Consider the following 17272-nt stretch of genomic DNA (forward strand, 5'->3'; position numbering starts at 1 on the left):
TGGTCTTCAGAGCTTGGCACATAGGAGGGTATGATTGAGATGTATGTGTTAGTGAGAAAGTAAGTGAAACAGATTCAGGGGAATTATTGCATAGGAAAATATGTGAGAATGAGAGGTCATCCCTGGAAACTGTACAAAGGTCAATATTAATAAGGAGATTTTTTGTTTGGCTGGTGGTTAATGAATGGAATGCATCGCCAGAGTGGATGGTGAGTGCTCCAACACAATATATTCAAGGCAAGGCAATTATTATTATAAAGGTATATAATTATAAAGAGATATCTTTATAATTATATCCTCGCTTCATCCTTTATATAAGGATGAAATGAAGAATATAATTTCTTGGCATCTTTAATTTATAGTATAACCAAGTGAAAGAAAAAACTTTCACTATGGGAGAGTCCTGAGAAAGATAAGGGGACTGAACATATGACATCAGTAGCATTATCATATTGAAAATGAGGATATTAGAAAATAACCTGACATTGTTAGCATTCAGGAATGTGTTAGCAGAGCTAATCGCAGGTGGTATGGTATGGTATGGTAGTTGTGGTCTATGAGTCTTCAACCTCCTATGATGAGTTAAGACTCCATGGAGGCTTGGAAGAAATACTAAAAAAAAATCTCTCACCAATTTTGTTATATTACCGTCGTGACGGCAGGAATCTTTATATGGACTTTTTCAATTGAAGGTGAGTTAGCCGATCTCATACGGAGGTAGCAGGGTTTTTTCTTCTGGAAACTCTGGTTTTTCATCCTGCATACAGACAAATTGGCCCTTCAGAACACACGCAATTTACAGACAAAAAATACTTGTTGTTGTGGTGGTGGTGGTGGGCAGCAGATGGCGCTGATGTAGTTGATTGGTAGTATAGGTTCGGTAGTGTTGGAGATGGAGAGTTGTACAGTAGGTGTACTCCTGCGATGAGTCTTCGGACTGCTTGGAGGTGTCACGAATAATAATAATACTACACTCATAGTCCTATAGTCTTGTTTTTCTTTCTCCAACTGGCTACACACACACACACTTCTCTCATCAAATATCCAGCTTTGCACTTAAGTCCTCGCCTCCCACATTCTAGCTATTGTACCATTCATGATCGTTCCTCTTCTCCTAAACTCTCTGCTATCATTTTGCTAGCACAAACCTCCATCTCACTTCACTGTTTTTAAGCCCTGCAAATCCTGTACTACCTGATTCACACTTCCATGCAAATAATTTGATAATTTTTTTCCTACCAGTACAGTCAATTCCTCTCCTCTCCACAGCTTTATCCCTTTTCCTATCACTGCTCCTCTCAGATCGCTTTCGACACCATTTATTTTTCACCATAGAGTTCCCATACAGCATTTCACTACTCTCCACCATTCCAATGCAATCAGTCATCTTTGACTCATCTGCCACTGGTACATTCCTTCTTACACTTCCAACTACCATTCTCTTCTTATAAATGTTGTATCTCACTCTACCCACATACAACTCAATTCATTCCTCAACCTTACCAATTTCTTTCTAATATCTCAACGAGTGTTCATATCTTCTATGCTATTACCATTCTTCATTTGTTCTACCATTGTGCCATCTTTCTCATTCACCACATTGCTATTCCTGATTTTACTATGCTCATATTGTTCATGTTATTCATGCCACCTTTGCCAGATCACTCATTCGCTATTACATAACTCTCTTACCACTCATTTACTGCTCTTTCACATTATCTTTCTTTGTTATCAGATGAAAACTCATTCTTCTTGTCACATTCACACTACTTTCACCCTCGGTCACCAATATGTCAACTCCGCATTCAAGTTATACTTCACACACTCTCCTTCTATGTCAATCTTAAAATTCCATAGCTTATCAACATAACATAATGAATACATGTAGCACATGTCACATTTCATGAAACAACTGAAATTAAAATTCAACTCACAAAGCATAGACAAAGCTGCCACCATCCTGCTTTCCATGACCATTAAAATACATCTAAAGATTTTAAAAGATATTGCTATATTCCTATCATTTTTCTGTTTCATAAAGTGAAAATCTGATTTTGACAACCTTTATTTGGCCTGAACTCAGCTTACTCTTCCCCAATTTTTCTTAGCCTCTCTCCAGTAAAGTAACTGTAAAACATGTTTTCAGATGCAAGATAATTCAAACTCTAGTCTTTTCAACCACAGAGCATCCCTGTTATTGCCTAAGCTCAGAGGCTCATACAAAACATTAAAAAAAAAAAAAAAGATTGTATTATAGATTTTAATAAGAGCAATATTAACAAATTTGTTTTAAAAATGTAATGCTTTCATCTTCTCCTTAATATATTAGATTCAATAGCCTTGAAGACAAGTAACTTAGGTCAGAAAAAATAGCCATATTAAAACTTGAAGTGATGCATAATGCTGCAGGTGACTAAATGCAGAATAAGGTGCACTGCAACATAAGCAGTTTAGGTAAAAAAAACATACTTATATTGATTTTTAGGTCTGATTGCATGTTCATAGTAGTCACTTATAAGTGACCACTGCCAGGAACATACATAGATCAGAATAAAAAGTTTGTCCTTGGTGATATTTCAAAAAAAAAAAAAAAAAACCTGACAACTTAAATTTTATACTTAAATACTTTTTAAATTAAACATATTTGGTCGTTTGATAATTAAACATACAAACTATTGTTTTAATACTGACCATTTACAAACATCTTCTTATATTATAGCCTACCAGTTTCGCTAGCAAAGAACTTGCTCTGATGAAAAAAAATGTTTGCATGAATTTGTTGTGAAAAAAATAAAATACTAAGTCTGGTAGACATATAATTATATGTATAGCAATCCAATAATAGAGTGAGCCATTGCACAAATGAATTTATCCTCTAAAGATCTCAAAAGTATAGTTTTGTTTTAGAAAATCCAATTAGTTTTATAGTTACTAATTTAATTATATTTACATTGTATACTGTTTTGTTTTAAAACTTTTTTTAAAATTTGGTCAATAATTTTCTTAAAAAGAATTTTTAAAATCATTGCATCAATTTGCTAGTGAAACTGATAGGCTATAATGTAAGATGTTTGTAAATGGTCAGTATTAAAACAATAGTTTGTATGTTTACTTAAATACTTTATTCTAATTCATAATTGTTAAGTGTACAGTAACATCTGTGATTAGCCATAAAGACATTTACCTTTTGCTAATGACAATGTGACAACAATTATCAACCTCATCTGCTGCTTAGCTGAACAAGTGCACATGCACATTGAGGAGACTGATGGGAGATTGACAGCTGGACAGAGAGAGAGAGTTTGAGAATGAAGATGAGAATTTTGTCTTAGAAGTTTTGGTAAAACTTCCAAAATGAATGGACATATATGTCTTAAATAAGGAAATACTACACAGTCCCAGAGAAGCTAATAGAAAAGGAGAAGTTTTGCATTCTGAGAAAAGGCCTGATAAAGAACTTGCTCTGATGAAAAAAAATTTTTGCACGAATTTGTTGTGAAAAAATAAAATACTAAGTCTGGTAGACATATAATTATATGTATAGCAATCCAATAATAGAGTGAGCCATTGCACAAATGAATTTATCCTCTAAAGATCTCAAAAGTAAGTTTTGTTTTAGAAAATCCAATTAGTTTTATAGTTACTAATTTAATTATATTTACATTGTATACTGTTTTGTTTTAAAACTTTTTTTAAAATTTGGTCTTGAGTCAATAATTTTCTTAAAAAATTATTGACGTAAATTTTTCTTAACACTCGGTATAAACACAATTTGGTGCATCCGATAGGATTACATCGAGTGTACATGCAATATTATTATGATTCATTCCTCCACGGAGTCACAAGACTCATCATAGAAGTCCCATCCTAGAAAACACAAAGTCTATCTACCATTCCTTGTACTCATTGACTGTTCGTGCTCTCACCACTCAATCAGGCAATGCATCCCATGGTTCAACTACCCTCCATGCAAAGAAACCACTCTTCACTTTCTTGCTCACAGCTTCCTTTCATAACTTCTAGGGATGGCCCCTTGTCCTTGCTCCTTCCCCCTGTTCCACCAAACGAAAGACCTCCAAGTGTCAACCCTATAACTACCTCTCAACAGTTTAAAAGTCAATCACATCTATGAAACTCTGCAGTCCACATTCCCTCAGACTGTCTACATAACTAACATTATAGCCCTGATACCATCTCTGTTATCCCCCTCCCCCCTGCACTCTTTCCACAGTTAATTTATCCCTTTCAAATCCTGGGGACCAAATTTGAGAACAATAGTCCAAGTGTGATCTGATCAGGGCTTTATACAATAGAATGACAACCCTTATCTCTGCAGGTTAGCATCCTTCTCAGTATTGCACAATCCTCTGGATTACCCGTCACCACTTTTGCAATATGTTCCCTTTCTATCAATCATTACCCCCAGATCCCTTGCCTCCCCTATCTTCAGTACAGTTCTTCCAAAAGAGTATGCAGTCTCCCATCAATGTATCCCAAACTTCAAGACTTTGCTGCATTAAACTGATACCCCCCCATACATTCACCCATCTGTTTAGCTTATTCAAATCCTCTTGCAGGACTACTACATCTGCACTATTACTAATAACGTTTTACAGCTTCACATCATCTGCAAACAACTGACTATCCCCTTGCAATCCATTGACAATGTCACTGATATAAAGGTTAAACAATACAGGACAGGTTCCAGTATTGAGTCCTGTGGGACTCCACTTGTAACCTTCTGTCTCTTTGATATTGCCATTCCCTGCTACATACACAACTCTCTGATATCTATCAGATAGCCAATCCTAAATCCAGTTCACTAACCTGACATCTAAACCCTCTGCTGCAACTTAAATATCAGCTTATCATTTGGTACCCTGTCAAATGCATTTGTAAAATAAAAAAAAAAGACAGAATATGCCTTTCCCTCATCAACCGCTCTTGTCACTTTATTATCAAAGGCAATCATATTACTAAAGCAAGAGCACCCCTTAAAAAATCTATGTTGACTCTCACTGATAACATTACCCTCATCTGCACAATGATGTATATGATCCCTCATTAATTTATTCAAGATCTTAACAACTACTGATGAAACACAATCTGGTCTATAATTTGACACTTCCAGACTGCTCTCTCCCTTATGCAATGGCACTATCTTACCCTCCTTCCACTCCTTGGATACCTTTCCCTTGGCCAGACTTTCACTGTAAAGCCAGGTCAAGGGAGATGTCAGTTCTTCAGCACATTCTCTCAAAACCTGAGGTGAAATTCCATCCAGTACCACTGCTTTATTAACATCCAGAGTACTCAGTATCTGAAACACACTCTCCTCCTGTACCTCTAAACCTCGAACCAGCCCTATTCCTCTAATATTCAAACCTACTTCATCAGGATGAAATACTCCAATAAAGTGTTCATTGAACAACTCCACTATGTCATTTTCATCAGTCATTCTATTCCCATTTTTATTCAACAATATCATTCTTCCACAATCAAATATACTTTTCCATTTGAGTGTTCAGTGTAAGCACCGACTCCATCCACTACACCCATAGTTGCTGCACTCCATACGTGAACAGGTCTAACTCACTGTGAATTCCGATATGCTTCTTTGCAGACCACTGTTACTGCACTGCCATTTGATGGATTGCATCCACTATTAAAATGCATAATTTTTTGTAATCCTCTGGCCTCTCATATTAATCCAATCTGTCTGTGGATGTTTCTAATTGATAAATCGCTCTTTATATACACTCCTGACACTACTGTGCATGAAAATCTCAACAGGATGGCAGTTTCCATAATACCTGTACTGCCATATCTAACACAAACTTGTACTGTACACAAAGTCCCACTGCTGGTCCACTATATGATTAACTGACACAATCCTTTAGTATCTGCCTACTGACATCATATAACCTGGAAGTGTCTCTTATGAAGAGATTCCTAACTAGATTCCTAAGATGATGAAAGTACAACTAATAACAAGCCACTTAGTGTATTTGAAAAAATAAAATAAAATGCTAACTTACCTGTCCAGATAAAAAAGTTGAAAATGAAGTAGGATAAGGAAAATAATGTCTATGCAATGAAGTCTCCCTTGAAACAGAATAATACATATCTAGAGCTTCCACAATTTCCTTGTTCAAGGAGGTCATAGCAGAAAGCTTTTTGTCAATTTTCTGTAATTCTTGTTCGATTAATGGTCCCATGGCAGCACATTGGGCTGTAAAGAATTCTTTCTATAATCTTTGACATATATTGCTTTCAAACATGCATTATATCTTTCTTTGTCAAAAGAAACACCTGTCTTTACAGTATGGAAAGTAGACTAAATGTTGCACTCAAAGTAAAGCGGGCAGAGCAATAAAATCAGAAGAAATGCTTTCAAAAAGAAACTATTTTGAAAAATTTGTTTATAGGCATAAAATGGAAGCATGATTAACTAAGGGAAAAAAAAGTGTTAATTTTTACATGACCAATTCTCAAAACATGACTATTAAATAAAAAATACCACTGCATTGTACCAGTGTTTCTCAAACTACAGAATATCCTATTAAAAACAGTATACTGGAATGAGGTGGGAGTAGAGTGAAGGTAAGAGAGACAGCTGATTGGTGCTAAGGCTGAAGTAAGAAAAGTCATGAAGCCAGTATACTATCAACTAAATGCAGTGCTGTCTCAAGCCAGTTTGCCTATTTTCCAGGAAGGAAAGCTCTGCCACCTCCATATGGTACTCGCTCATTGACTAATATAATCTCACTAAGTGAGATTATGTCAATAATCTCACTTACTTTCAAATGAAAGTAAGTGAGATTATAAAGATTCCTTGTCCTAAATGGGAAAATGAATGGGGGAGGGGGAGAGTAAATAAGCAGTGTAAATCAATTAAAAGAACACACAAAATGAAGTTGTGCACATTGCTGAGAAAAATCAAAACAAAATAAACCTAATACAAGCATATGATAAGACATGTTGATGTTAACAGAAAATCTAGCTTTACATAAATACAAGGCAGTAAAAGGAAAAAATTAACCGAGTATTATTGTAAAGCACCGATATACAGTATTAAACATGCAATATAAAGCTTATCTTTATATTGCATGTAAACAAATACAACATATTTTAGGGATGAAATACTATCAGTGGTAAGACGAATTATTAATAGAACTATTGCCATTATAACATTTATTATATGTGTATTCACAAGAGTATAGTAATTTTATTACTGCAAATATTTTGACCAGAAACTAACTGGTCTAACTAACTTTTGAAAAAAGCTTGTTGACTGTCTGTTATAAATAAATTGTTGACTGTTAGCTATTACCATTGATTGTTTATTTATTAGACACGCATATTCACATGAATATAGTAATTTTATTACTGCAAATATTTCACCAGAAACTAACTGGGTGTCATCACAAGTGCAGCAGCACATTCTTTGTTGTAGCTTCACTACGTGATTATGCTCATGCACTGATGATGACCAGTTAATTTCTGGTCGATTTTCAGTAATAAAATTAGTATATTGATGTGAATACGTGTGTCTAATAAATAAACAATCAATGGTGACTGAAAATAATTCATAACAGACAGTCAACAAACGTTTTCAGAAGGGAGCCAACTAAATGTATGAGATAGTTATAGTTGCAATGTATTATGTATTCAGACTGTAATTATTATTATAATTTTGAAAGTTTTTCCACTTGGTTATACTATGCATTAAAGATGTCAAGAAGTTACATTCTTAGTTTCATCCTTTATCCAAGTGTAAGCAAACAAAGTTTACACGTAAAGTCACTTCAGTCACTACTTGTATATGGAAATATGATTTTTGCGCTACTCAACCTTGGTATCACTTCTGGGTAGTGGCCCTTCCCATAATGCATAGCATTAGAGACATCCATAAGGATTGTGTATTGAATTATGGGATACTAAGGCAACCAATGCGAAGTCATTAGCCTCTATATACTAGTAGCCCAGTCAAGAAGCGACTTCAAGCGTAAACTTTGTTTGCATACACTTGGATAAAGAATGAAACCAAGAATATAACTTCTTGGCATCTTTAATGTATATTATTATAATTATTATCTGAGACCTACAAAGAGTCAAGACTTACTGAGGGAGGCTATACATCATCCAAATCAGCTGTCACACCTTCCCTTAAACTCATTCACACCAAATGCACTCACTACCTCAAAAGGCAAACTATCCGCTCATATACTCACTGGTCTGTGAGAGAAAAATCTAGCTCTCACCCCCTTTCTTAACTGCAAACAAATTTAACTTCCATAGATGCTCCTGTGATCTCTCTCTACCTACCTTCCATATAATGAAAAATTTCATCAGTTGAAATGCTATAACACCATTCAGAAGTTTATAGACTACTATCATATCACCCCTCTTTCTCTGTTAACCAGTCTGTAGTCCACATACTTGCAATCTGTCCTCATAATCTAATTCCATAATCTTGATATAATCTTTGTAACCCTTCTTGGCACCCTTTCGACAGTTTCTTTATCTCCTTGGAACGCAGCAGACCAAATCTGCACACAGTAGTCCACGTGCAGTTTTATCAAAGCTTTGTAAAGAGGCCAAATGACTTCCTTATTCTTATATGTTAAGGGTTAAATCAACATTGCAACTATCCACTGCGTTGCATTTGCAATTTTTGCTGTGTGACCTCATCATCAATTTCCTGATATGTGCCCTCATCAAGGGGTGTTCAGGCTACTATGAAAGCACTAGATGAGTAAGTTTACATTATTATTAACCTCCTATCCACAATTTTCTTCCAAATCAGTCAATTAATTATCAACACTCCAATATTGTCATATCTAACATTTCATGCTTCTAAGGCATTTCTGACTGAATCGATCACCTAGACTTTGGTCTTCCTCTAGTTCTCTCATGTCATCTTCGCATCAAACACCTGTTTTGTTAATCTTTCCACACATACTCTATTTAAGTGGCCATACCACCTTAGATTAGCTCTGCTTATCTAAGCTCTTAGATTACACCCTCCTGAATGCTCACAATGTCAAGTTTCTTTCTAATGTCTGCATTTTTAATACGATTCTGCCATTGATGCCAGTTGTTTACTCCCCTAATTTTTCTCCAAACTCTCATATCTGTGGTGTCTATAGTCTTTGATCCAGTGTTTTATTTCTAACTCAACTCTCAGATCCATTTACATCAAGTCTCTCTTAATATAAATTTATTCAGCTGGCTACCCAACATACCGGCTTTGCTTATTCAGTTAGCTATTTCTAGATTTAACTTGCCATCTTCACAGAAAACTGTTCCCAGGTAGCTGAAAATTTTACTTGTTCCATAGGCTCTCCTCCATCCAGAAAGCAGTTGATGTGCTCAATGTTTTTTCTTATTTTCATAGTTTTAATTTTTTTTTATTGCCAATTCATTACAGCTGTTATTCAATTTAATTAGAGAATCCTATAGACTTTCACGAGATGTGTTTAAGAGTACAACATCTGCATAAAGCAAAGAGATAAGATGATATCTCCAATTCTAATATCAGACCTAATGCGCATCCTTCCCTTAGCCCCTGATTTTACATCAAACCATCTTGTATTTCCTTCAATTCTAACTGCTGACTAACAACTAAAACATAGACTATGTTTTAGTTGTTAGTGTATAATGTTACACTAACAACTTTAGTTGTTTAGTTCTGTATAATGTTACATTTACCCCATATAATTCTGGTATTTTGCAAAAGCTTTTCTCTGGGCACCTTATCGTATGCCTTTTCAGCTCTACAAAACTTAATCACTATCCTTGTCATATTACCTAGGTTTCTCGACTATTTGTCATAAAGTGAAAATTTGATATTGACAACCTCTATTTTTCTGGAACCCAAGTTTTTCTCCAAGTTTCTCTTCCAGAATCTTTCTCAATGTCTTTTCTAATATGCTTGCATAAACCTTAACTGGAACTCTTAGTAGAAAAATTCCTCTGTAATTCTCATATTCAGCTTTATTTTCCCTTTATAGTATAGATGGAACTAAGAGACCTCTACTTCAATCATCTGGAATTTGTCATCTACTCCAGCTACTTTTCTGCATTTCAAGTTTCTGATGGCTTTTTCTATCTCAAGTATTGATATATATTCCTGTTGAAAATATTCTGTTATGGTTCTGTCATTGCTTCTTTTGCTTAACAGTCTTTAAAAGTAATTACTTTAGACATCTAGGATATCCTTTATCTCCAGTTTTCATGTTACCTTTATCATCTTTGATTCCTTTTACACAGGCATTACCTCAACCTCTCTTTCTGTGGCAAAATGGCAGAACATGAGCCTCACCCGAACTACCTCAGAGTGAGCCTGGACAGAAGCTTAACCTATAAAAGGCACATCATCAACTTTTCCAACAAAATTAAAATGAGAAATAATATTTCAAAGCTTGCTGGAACAACCTGAGGTTGTGGCGCAGCAAGTCCTAAGGTCATTGGCACTAGCTCTTGCATTATCTGCAACAGAATACTGTGTCCCCGTCTGTGAAAGAAGTGTGCACACTAACATTATAAACACCCAGCTAAACTCTACCATGTGCACAATTAGTGGGATACTGAGAAGCACCCTTGGCTGCCTGTCCTATCTCACATTGCTCCACCAAATATATGGAGAAGAGTTTCGATTAAAGAATTTAATAAAGTAATGAGCAACTCACTCCTGTCTCTACACCAGACTCTCATAAATCCATCTAATCTTTGCCTAAAATCAAGAAACCCTTTCTGGTGTCCATGGATGAACTCTCTTCAGCTGCCTTACCATCAACACCAAACATGTGGAGAGAACACTGGTCCAACAATCTTCCAACAAATGGCTTCCTGGTTGAAGATCCCTGTGCTCCACAGCCTGGTTTTGTGTTTCCTAGGAAGACTTGGTCATCTATCAACAGAATCAGAACTAACCAGGGCAGATGTGGCTACCTACTACATAAATGGAGACTGTCAGACCACCCTTATTGTGACTGTTCCCTCGTGGCTCAGACAATCACTTATATTGTGAATGACTGTCAATAGCTTAGTTCTCTTACATTTTTATTTTGCTCTGTATTCTTTTAAGGCATCTGCCAACTTATTTGTTAGGAACTTTTGGCATGCTTTTTTCTTTTCCAGAACTGCTTCTTTAACTTCTTGAACTGTGTGGCAAAGTTAACTTCCCCACACAGTTCCTTAGCTGAATTAATCATCTCCTTCAGAGTTTGCCATTAAGACTCCAAGGTTTGGTTCTTATTTTCAAACTGCTTTAAATTTTCTTCAATAATGTTTGTATAGATAAACTTAAATTTAGGAAAGCTCCAGGTATTGATCAGATACACACAGAATTCTTAAAGAAAAAAATTAGCCAGCAAAGGTTGGTCGATTGGTAGAGCCTCTGCTACTAATGGCTCAGTTAAGTAAGTTGGAGTGTGGTTAGTTGTTGGAAGGGGGCCAATCGTTCGATGCTGTTGGCACACTCTCCCTCGATGAGTCTTTGGACTCCCTGGAGGTATCAAATAATAATAATAATATTAATAATAATTTCTAGAACCATTAAAAACATTATTTGAAAGGATCTACAAAAATGAAGCAATATGAGGATGGTCTGAAAAGTTCTCAGCCTTGACCACATATGGCAACACTATCGGCAAGATTTTTATTTTCTAAGTTGGTTATAAGCATCCATGTGAAATTGCAATAGTTGTATAAAACAAACTACTCTGTCAAGTAGTTTGTTTTATACAACTGTCTGAAGCAAAAGTGTTATCCGAATCCCTTTAAATGGATAAAATTGAGTATTGTGATCATAAAATTATTTGTAAAAGAAGGTTTAATGCAAAAGAAATTCATTCAAAATTCATAAAAGTTTATGGGAACTCTTCTTCTTCATTTTCAAGAATTAAGAAATGGGCTGTTAAGTTTAAATGTGGCTGTACCAGCCTTGAAGGTGATCCACGTGAAGGACATCCAAAAAGTGTAATAACACCAGAAATCGGTGATTAATTGCACGATATAGTATTGGATGACCAGCAAGTCAAAGTGAGCGAAATTGCTGAGACTATAGACATTTCGAAAGAACGTGTAGGATATATTTTGCATGAAGAATTGCAAATGAAAAAGCTTTGCGCAAGATGGGTCCTGCGCTTGCTCACAGCAGATCAAAAATGCACTCGCATGAAAATCTATGAACAGTACGTGGAGCGTTTTAACAAGAATAAAACTGATTTTGTGCGTCGATTTATTACTATGGATGAGACTTGGATTCACCATTACATACCAGAATCCAAAGCGGTCAAAACAGTGGACAGAAGCTGGTTGTTCAGTGCCAAAAAAGACAAAGTTGGTTCCATCAGCAGGAAAGGTCATGGCATCAGTGTTTTGGGATGCAAAAGGCATTTTGTTTATTAATTATCTTGAAAAGGGTAAAACAATAACCAGGGAATATTATTCCCATCTTTTAACCAAACCAGACGAAAAAATTTGTGAGAAAAGACTCGGTTTGCTGAATAAAAAAGTAATTTTTCATCAGGACAATGTACCTGCCCACAAAGATGTTTTGGCAATGGGAAAATTAAGGGATTTGCATTATGAATTGTTGGAACATCCACAATATTCCCTGATTTGCTTCCCTCTGACTTCTATCTCTTCCCAAAACTAAAACTCTTCCTCGCTGGTCAGTGTTTTTCTTCGAATCAAGAGGTGATTTCAACATAATTTTAAGGAAGATTATGTTGAAAAATAAAAATAAATTTTAAATTTTAAATTCGTTTTTTCATTGTTTAGTCTGAGAACTTTTCAGACCACTCTTGTACCTAGTGATTGGACCAAATCATTCATAACTCCTATATACAAAAAAGAAAACAGACTGCAATAATTACAGAGGCATTAGCCTCCTCAGTATTCCAAGTAAGGTTTTTAGGAAGGTACTCCAAAAATAAACTAAACCATATATAGAACTAGCATTAGGAGAAGAACAAGCTGATTTCAGGACCAGAACGAAGTACAATTGATCATTTATTCACCTTAAGACAGCTAATAGAAAAGATGCTATATAAATTTCATAGACTTTCACCAGGCATTGGATTCAATTCGTAGAAGAGAATTATGGGAAACTATGAAAGAATTTGAAATTCCCAACAAAACTATAAGAATAATAAAGAGTCTATATGAGAAATCTGATAGTGCAGTACAAGTGGACGTTAACCAACTGGTTCAACACAGAGAGTGAAGTAAGACAGGGATGCAATCTGTCAGCAGATCTGTTCAATCTTATATTGAAAGAAGCAACCAATAAGGCTTTAAACAAAGAAGACTCCAGAATCAAAATATATGGGGAAAATATAACAAACTTAAAATTTGCAGACGACATTGCATTATTGCAAGCATGGAAGAAGATCTACAATGAATTTCTGATAAAATAAAGAAAGAATGTATGAAATTTGGATTAAACCTAAATATAGACAAAACAGAAATTATGCAAGCGGTACGGACGCGATTTGAAGAACTCCTGATTCAGATAAGTTTTACTAGGAATAATTAAGTATATATGCGTAATTGTTTAAGTAAGAGCGGCTGTAAACGTTGTACGCTACCAATATTATTAGTGTGGGGGTTTTTTCTTGCCTAAACTAAATACGAAATCGTTATTATTAGACCTAGTAACCTGCAGAGAAAAAAAAAATTAAAAAAAATGGCGGCGGCATTGTCATTCCATGATTTTAATTTAGATTTCAGTCGTTTCGTTAAGTGTGAGGTCTGTTATATGTATTCCTTCGATTACATAAATGATTTGTGGATGTTTAGTGCGGATGGAAGAAGGGTGTGTGCGAAGTGTGACCTGAACGAGGAATTGATGAATGCGAATATGAAATTGATGACAGAAAGTTCTAGTACCGATTGTGTCGTGAGTGCATGTTTGAAAGAGGATGGTGAGAAAGACAGGCGAAAAAATGTTAAAAAATCAGGAAAAAAGAAAAAGAGCGATTTGACAACCGTAACAGATGTTAAAAGGGACGAAAGTGAGGCGGAAAGAAAGGAAATTGAGAGAACAAATGAAAGTAGAAATGGCGTGATGCAGAAATCTCAAGTAAAAAAAATCGAAAGAATTATTGATGGCGAAAGTTGGACGCATGTTGGAACGAAAGTACTGAACTAAAGAAAGATGAATGACTGCAAAAGTGAGAAGAATGATAGCGAAAGTTGGACGCATGTTAGTTCGAAAGTACGGAAACAAAGAAAGATAAATGAGAGTGAAAATGAGAAGAATGATAGTGAAAGCTGGACGTATGTTGGACCGAAAGTACGGAAACAAAGAAGGGTGAATGAGAGGGAAAGTGAGAAGAGGGGAGTTGAGAGTTAGAAAGATTTAATGATAGAGAGAATGTGTCGCGAGGTTCGGAAGGTGAATTGGATTGGATGAAGCAAGAAATGAAATTAAGAGAATTCAGGTCAAAACTATTAAAATAAATCATGATGGCATGAAAGAGTTAACGAAAGATGAGCGAGTGGTGTTGTATGGCGACTCCATTATTAAAGGTGTGCTAGAGGATAAAATGCACAAGGTATGTTTTCCATGCTGCAAAATGAGTAGAGTGATTGAGGCACTGAATATGAGGCGGGAGTGAGCAAAAGAGTTCATTGTATTAATTGGAACAAATGATTTGAGAGAGAACAAAGAACACGTCAAAATGAATGTCAGGAGACTGCTTGGAAAGATAAAAGAGAATAGTGTGACAGGAAGGGTAGTCAGTGTGTTCCCTAGGTATGATTGTGGTGAAATGACGCGGAGAGCAAGGATTATGAATGATATTCTGGCTGAAATGTGTGAGGAGATGGGAGTACAGTTTGTTAATGTGTGGAATGAGTTTGAGGGATGAAGTGAGCTGTATGGGAGCGATGGACTGCATTTGAGTGGTTATGGTGTGAGTCGCTTGGAGAGACTGCTGCTGGAAAGTGGAGAAGTGAATAGAGAGAATGAATCAGATCGAGAGGGGAGTGATGTGGAAGAGCAGGAGAGTAAGACAGGAGAGATTGAAAAAGTGGAAACGAATGGGGAGGTGAGTGGTATGAGTATAGAAAATGAGAGAATGGGTGTGCAAGAGGAGCAGGGAAACGGGGAGGCTCAGGGTGGACGGGTACACAGCGTGAGAAAGGTGGATGCTCCAAGAGGAGGTGAGAGCATGTGTAGGCAGGAAAGTAATGGGATGATCAGGGATCAAGAGGAAACAGATGGAATTGCAAAGGGTTCTAAAATGAAGAAGCAGAAAGGGAAACAGCCCCAGTCCAGCATGGAGAGATCACATCGAGTGAGTGGTATCAGTGGAACTAGCTGTAGATCCAGAAATGAGTTGTGTTTGTATACCAATGCTAGAAGTATAAGAAACAAGGTGGATGAAATGGTTGCACTAATTGCGTCTGTGCACCCAGAGATTGTCGGAATAAGTGAGACATGGTTAGATGAGGACGACATCCTGACAGGAATAGAGATGGAAAGGTATGATGTGTTTCAGGAGGACAGAAGGGGTAAAAAGGGAGGGGGAGTGCTGTTGATGATAGAGAAAGAGTTATGTCCATACAAGGTAGAGATGCAAGAGGGAAATAGGGCCAGTGGTTTTGAGGCAGTATGGTGAGATAGAGGTGAATAGAATCAAATACTTGGTGGGATGTTGTTATAGACTTGGTAATGTGGATGGTGGTGATAGTGAAATGTATAGTCAAATAAGCCAAGCAAATAAGAAAAGGGTGATCATTATGGGTGATTTTAATTATAGCAATATAGACTGGAATGAAGCGATAGCAACTGGAAGTAAAGAAAATGAGTTTCTTGAGTTTTTGAGGCATAACTACCTCAGACAGTATGTAACAGAGGGCACACGAGGATTAAGGGTCTTGGATTTGGTCATCTCATCGGAGGATGTAATTATCAATGAGGTGTCAAATCATCCACCAGTTGGTGAAAGTGACCATGAGGTGATTACCTGGGTGGTTGCCAGCAGTGCAAGGACCTCTGTGAAAAAAGGGTATATGTGGAACTACAAGGGGGGGGGTGATTATGAAGAGCTCAGGAGACAGCTTGCAGGTGTAGCATGGAATGAGGAGTTAGCTGGAAAAGAGATCAATGCAGCTTGGGGGATTTTCAAAAACTACTTAGTAGATGCAATGTCTAAATGTATATCATGGGTGAGAAGGTTAAATAAGGTAGGTGTGAGATGGATGAATAAAGAGATTAAGCATGCAATACAGAGAAAAAGGGCATTGTGGAGGCAGCATAAGAGAAGTGGAAGTAACCAATTTCATGAGGTCTACAAAGACCAGGCAAGGAGGGTGACTTGGTTGGTGAGAGTAGCTAAAGAGAGGTATGAACAGCAGTTAGCTAATGAAGCCAAAAAGAATCCTAGGGAGTTCTTTCGATATGTAGCCAGCAAAAGAAAGAATGATTATAGAAGGATGACATTGATTGGAGGAAATGGTATAAAGGCAGCTGTTGCAGAATGCGTGTTGGAGATACTTAATGAGCAGTTCATAAAGATCTTTCAATCTTGTGAATGTGACTTCATGGAGAGATTAAGGGCAGTTGATAATGGGGAGGAGAGACTGACTGTAAGTGAGCAAGAGGTGTTTGGGGAGTTGAGTAAACTAGATGTAAATAAGGCTGTGGTACTTGATAATATATCACCGCGTATTCTGAAGGAATGTGCCAGAGTTGACACCTGCCTTGACATATTTTTTTAATACGAGTCTTGCACTTGGTCAAGTCCCTAAAGAGTGGAAGGAGGGCAAGATTGTGCCACTTCATAAAGGAGGTGATCGAACTCAAGCATCAAACTATAGGCCTATCTGTGTGTCAGGTGTTGTGGTTAAGTTGTTGGAGAAGCTTGTGAGAACTAGGATCCAGAGTTGGGTTGACAACAATGGTATAATCTTTGATGGACAGCATGGATTTGCTAAAGGGAGTTCATGGTTTAGTAATCTACTTACTTATTACAATAAAGTGACTGCTTCCTTGGACAGAGGAGAAGGATACACAGTAATATACTTGGATTTCACAAAAGCTTTTGATAGAGTACCTCATGATAAGTTGATAGTCAAACTAGAGCAGATGGGGTTGGATATTAGATTAGTGCATTGGATTGGAGACTGGCTATCTGATAGGTATCAACAAGTTGTGTATGGAGTGGTGAGATATCCAGGAAAAGGAAAGTCACTAGTGGAGTGCCTCAGGGATCTGTTTTGGGGCCATTACTGTTTAACTTGTACATTAATG

General features: G+C 36.6%; 1 protein-coding gene across 1 annotated transcript in view; it reads right to left on the reverse strand.

The window, feature by feature from the left end:
* The window catches only part of LOC150107048 (signal transducing adapter molecule 2-like), a 387379-nt gene that overhangs the window by 105845 nt on the left and 264262 nt on the right, over positions 1–17272 (reverse strand). Inside the window, exon 11 of the mRNA XM_090392915.1 lies at positions 6039–6232. Coding sequence (XP_090249041.1) covers positions 6039–6232 — 194 coding nt within the window. The remainder of the gene's footprint in view (positions 1–6038; positions 6233–17272) is intronic.

Source organism: Typopeltis vanoorti, chromosome 5, assembly GCF_054136105.1.
Source record: "Typopeltis vanoorti isolate ZY-2024b chromosome 5, IOZ_Tvanoo_1.0, whole genome shotgun sequence".
In the NCBI taxonomy this organism is placed as follows: domain Eukaryota; kingdom Metazoa; phylum Arthropoda; class Arachnida; order Uropygi; family Thelyphonidae; genus Typopeltis; species Typopeltis vanoorti.